Below are 5,167 nucleotides of genomic sequence, written 5' to 3'. Positions count from 1 at the left end.
GAAAAATATTGTTTTTAAACAAGGTACGTTCACTAAATGCTATAGATATCATATGGAATTCGTTAGTGCTCTTGATTCCGGTCAAAATAACCATCAAAATAGCTAAAGTTGCTCATAACTGTGAGAAAAATGAGTATTGTAAAATTATTTGAAACGCACAATAGTCGATCATATTTGAAAATCATTCTGCAATTTTAAATTTATGTCTATCTCTCATGCATGTAGCATAACGACAAGGATCAGCATAGATCAAAGATGGATACTAAATGACGGAAGAAGAATGTTCTAAAAATCTAGAATAGAATGTTGTCTGTTGTAGAATGGCTCTCCATAAACGCGCCAAGTGGTGATCTTGAGAGGATCAATCAAACAATCACACCTCACCATACGAGCAAGGTCGCAAGCACAAAACAAACCACACGCGAAAAGATCCAGCAAAAGGGTACAGCTAACCCCAGGAAAGGGACTAGGAATTGGAAACAACACATTTCCCTCGTCGTCCCCCCCGGAAAACAAAAACCAACCCAACCAAAAAAGCAAAAACCGGACCGGTCTCCCAGAGTGGAACGTGGATTCGTTGCCAAAATGCTTACATTTTGCTCCTCACCTCCTGACGGCCAGCAGCCACATTCAGTTTCACACATAAATCTAGGAAAGCCAGTAATTCATCCCGTAATCCACTGACAAGTTTGCAGTTTCTGTTCTGCAGATCCTTTGCAGATGGAAACTGGACTACACACGCCTAGGGGGCCAGTGTGGTCTCGGGGCGACTCGTAAACCGCGAACACCATCCATAGAAGAGGGCAAGTGGAAGCTGTGTGTCCGAAGATGGATGGATGGCTAGCATCGGGTGTGACCGAACAAAAAGGGGAGGCAGCAACCACCACCACCACCACCAACGGCATCCCCTTTTGGGACCCGAACGAAGACAGCACAAGGAAGAAGAAGAAGAAGAAATGAAGGTGCGCAAAATAACATACTCCAAAAAACCGGAGGCCAAGACCGCGTCAGACCCATCATCCACGGGAAAATCTCTTCAAACATCACGTTTCCGATTTTCTCCTTTCGCTCCATTTCGCTCGCACTCCACTTGCGGGTGGCTTCAGAGCTCATCAGAAAACTCGAGGAAATAACAATAAAACAGCGGCACCAGCCCTGGTGTTGTTGTTCTTTTTTGGGGATCTCCATCAGTTCCGAATTTACGTCGCAAAGCGCATTGATGAAGGGGGGGCCGCGAGCATTGGGTTCGGTGAAACCGCGCGCCAAACCACACTTTTCGGCCACAGTGGGTCTGAAGACGATGCTGACGACATGGGCATGTCGCAGCAAATCGCCATCCTGGTCCTCATCGTCGTCGTCGTCGTCGGCTTTTGTCTTCGACTCGATGGTGAATTCGATGGCGCACCGGTCGGCCACCACCGGAACAGGCACGGAACGCGAAAGGATAGCTCGGGCCGGAGCGAGCGCGGTCTGGTGGCCATTCCTTCCTTCCTTCCTTTCTTTCTTTCTCTTGGTTTTGCTCGGTTTTGCTCGGTCCATAATTTATGCTGTCAGCTTTTCACTGCTACAAAATTTTGAAAAAGACCATTAGCTGCTGGTGAGCCTGTCGCTGGCCGGCACGGTATTCCTTGATTTACCATGAACATAAAAATGATTTATATTTGACATTAAAATAATGCACACGATATGTGTGAGTGAGAGAGAGAGGGAGAACGAGCGCTAGAGAGTAGAGAGAAACAGAGAGAGAGAGTCAAGGCGAGGACGCGTTGAAGGAAGTGCCCTTGGACCGCTTAAGGATGGTGACACAGTCAAAATAGCTGGCTGGCAGACGATGGGGGGACGATGGCGACGTGAAAGTGCAAACCGCATCCCGGGGAGAAATCGATGCGACACGTCGAGGGACCACGGACCACGTGAGTAGCACTTACAGGACAACCCATTGAGGATCCACGGAAAATGGCGTTAGCATACAGGAGCTCACTGGTGCAGTAATGCAATTGTTGTTAAAGGAGCATCCCATAGAGCTTACGTAATTGTGACTTTCATTCGAATTCTTGTCAGGTTCAAGTTCTTAGTCAATAATATGATGAGTTCAGTAAGTGATTAGTGAAAGAAAAACCAATCTGTCAATCAAACAAACATTGAGAAAAAAACAAATATGGCAAAGAGAGGAAACATTTAGTTTATCACTTAGAAGTGGTAGTAGCGATTGTGCGCTGCGTTGATTACTATTAGTCAAACCAAAGATCACAGGTTACAGTTAAATTCACTATATGCAATGCAGTTAAATGCAGCTTACAGTTAAATACACAAGTAATGGTGCTTCAGGAAACCAAACATCCGTTCTACTCAAAATAAATTTTATTTGCAAGCTCTTTCACTGATTGACAATTCTCATCAACAACATTTCTCCAAAGATCTCATTCCACTTCACGAATCATCATTCTCGAGAAACTCATTCCTTGTTGATTGTCTTTGAACTTAAACCATAACATAGATGTTGAGTTGTTGGCATTCATGTACAGACCGTTTAAATTCACGTAGGTGCAAGCATTATGCCACCAAGCACCGGCAGTATAGTGCGCACATTGTGTATCACTAAGCCGATCATTGTCCCGATCGTGCGTAGTAAACTTCATCCCCTTGTTATACGACATTGAGTCCCCAGCAGTGCCACTGTACGTTCCAAGGATATTCAGGCTATACTGTTCACTCTCATCTCCAATCTTGAATGCATTATAACGTGCATACTTGTAAGTGCCACTAAAGTCCTTCATCTCTACGATCAATTCATGGCGTCGAGCTGTCGTGATTTGGTGCATTTTCTCCAGACCGAGCCAGAACTCCGTTCGCACATCACCGAAACCGTCACGATATTCGGTCCAGTTTCGAGAAAAGCTAACTAAACCATCGAACCGGTGCTGCACCACAAGCCAACCACCACCAAAGCTCTCTTGCTCACAAAATACTTTAATTGGTTCACTATCACTGTTTACACGAATGCGATAAACTCCAGACGTCGTCGACGATACGTCCTTGCAAGATGCAAATGATGGTAGCTTAGACTTAGATGGTGGTGTTGAAGTAACGCTCTGTTGATTCGGTTCGGTCGGCGTGAGTACAAAGGACGTTTGATTAACCTTCGCCATGCAACAGGCCATCGACTGAGCGGAGAGCTGTTGTTCGAGTTTGTGAAGAGCAGCCATGTGAGTAGCATGATGTTTGTGCAATTCATTATGTAGCTCCAAACGAATGTTATCCAATTTAGTCAACAGGAGTTCTAATCCAAACCCCAAGATGGCAGGTTCGCCGGTGATCGTATTTCTCTTACTTCGATCACTATTAGCAGAAGACATTGACGCACAAAACAATATGATACAAACATTCAGCTTCATTTTGAACCAACGGGAGGCACTTTATTAGACTGCAGGTTGAAACAGAATGGTGCTATCGATGCTTTTTGCAGGGGGGTTTTATACTGATATCTTACCCAAACCTTAATGTTTACGTGAGAACGAGTTGTTTTCAATGGTGGATGCGCTAATTAAGCTGTTTGCGTTGCATTCATCTGATAAGCTGATTACGATGAATGCCAGCGTCCGCTGTAGTGAAATTCAATATTTACTGCTAAGTACTAACTGATTCGTATGCGCATTTGCTGTAGCTTCCAAACCAAAGTTTATTATTGGCTTTACCTGTCAACGTACCTCTTATCTAACATCTTGTACGACTTTTATTGATCATATTGTGATTTTACATCATGCTGCATGTAACATTAACATTGCACTGTTTTCGAATAAATTGAACTCGAGGTGTCTGTGTGTATGCTGATCTCAATTATCAAAATGCAATAATTAGAATGTATAGTGCTGCAATAATGCTATATTTGATATTGATTGTTTATTTCCATTTTGCTAACTAATTCAGTTGACGAATCATCATTCTTGAGAAGCACAAACCTTCATGATTCCCTTTGAAATGGTACCAGAACATTGATTTATCGTTGTTAAACCTTGAGTACCGCCCATTTAAATTGGCAAAGGTACAATAGTTATACCACCAGGCACTTGCATGATGCTCAGCACAATTTACAGTATTTCGATCGCGTGTGGAATCCATCGTTTTAAACTTCATCCCTGCATTACCTGCCATAGAATCTCCAGCAGTGCCACTGTACGTTCCAAGGGTTTTGAGGCTGTACTGTTCACTTTCATTTCCAACCTCAAACGCATTGTATCGTGCATACTTGTAGGTGCCACTGAAGTCTTTTAATTCTACGATCAATTCATGTGCACGCGCCTTCGATATCAGGTGCATTTTCTCCAGACCGAGCCAGTGCTCCTTGTCCAGGTCACCAAATCCATCACGGTATTCGGTCCAGTTACGATAAAAGTCAACTGAGCCGTCAAATCGATGCTGAACCACAATCCATCCGCCACCAAATTTTTCTTGTTCACAAAACACTTTTATCGGGTCTCTTTTACTGTTCAAACGGATGAGATATACTCCAGAGACGTTTGATGGTACATCCTTACACGATGAGTAGATTGGATGCTTAGGCTTCGGCGTGACACACGTGGTCTGCATTAACGATCTCTCTTGGAGCTCGGTCAAATTGTGTCCAATTGCATGTTCGAGTCTATGAAGTGCAGTAAAGATCTCTTTGCGTGTAGACTGATGTTGTTCCAGAAGAGTTTGCTGAATATTATCCAACTTAGCTAGAAGTAGCTCTAAACCAAATCTCTGGATGTCAAACGACCCAAGGTCGTAAGCGGATGAATTTCTCTGATCTTGATCACTAGCGGCAAAAGTTATTACAACACACAGCAGTATGACCCTAACACATAAGTTCATTTTGCGCTATTCGAACTCGATTTGGTATACCGATCGTACTGAAGGTTGAACTAGAATAGCACTGAAACTATTTAGAACGAGGTTTTATACTGGCTCGTAAATCGAACCAATACACTGCATTGAACTAAATCAACACCTATTTTTGGGGAATTCGCTCACAAACATGTTTGCTCTGTACTTGAGAGATAAGAAAGCTCTATTTATTTAGATTGCACAGACTCGCTACATTGGAGCCGCTGCAGGCCCGCTTAATTGGTGCTTCAATCCAATCCTATGCAAGCATTATTTGCCTACCATGTAGTTAAGTAGTAGC

The 5,167-nt window shown here is 43.5% G+C and overlaps 2 protein-coding genes across 2 annotated transcripts; both read right to left on the bottom strand.

Moving 5' to 3' along the window:
- Nucleotides 1-2,355: 2,355 nt before the first annotated feature.
- On the bottom strand, nt 2,356-3,424 carry LOC126581396 (fibrinogen-like protein A). Its single transcript, XM_050245009.1, has one exon. The coding sequence runs from the start codon at nt 3,393-3,395 to the stop codon at nt 2,421-2,423; it is 975 nt and encodes a 324-aa protein (XP_050100966.1). The 5' UTR covers nt 3,396-3,424; the 3' UTR covers nt 2,356-2,420.
- A 494-nt stretch (nt 3,425-3,918) lies between these two features.
- LOC126575738 (fibrinogen-like protein A) lies at nt 3,919-4,854 on the bottom strand. The gene has a single exon (XM_050236592.1). It carries the CDS (start codon nt 4,852-4,854, stop codon nt 3,919-3,921), a length of 936 nt encoding a protein of 311 aa, XP_050092549.1.
- Between the last annotated feature and the right edge of the window lie 313 nt (nt 4,855-5,167).

Source organism: Anopheles aquasalis, chromosome 2 (genome assembly GCF_943734665.1).
Source record: "Anopheles aquasalis chromosome 2, idAnoAquaMG_Q_19, whole genome shotgun sequence".
Lineage (NCBI taxonomy): Eukaryota > Metazoa > Arthropoda > Insecta > Diptera > Culicidae > Anopheles > Anopheles aquasalis.
Note: the sequence above shows the minus strand (reverse complement) of the source record. Positions and strands in the feature narration are given on the sequence as shown.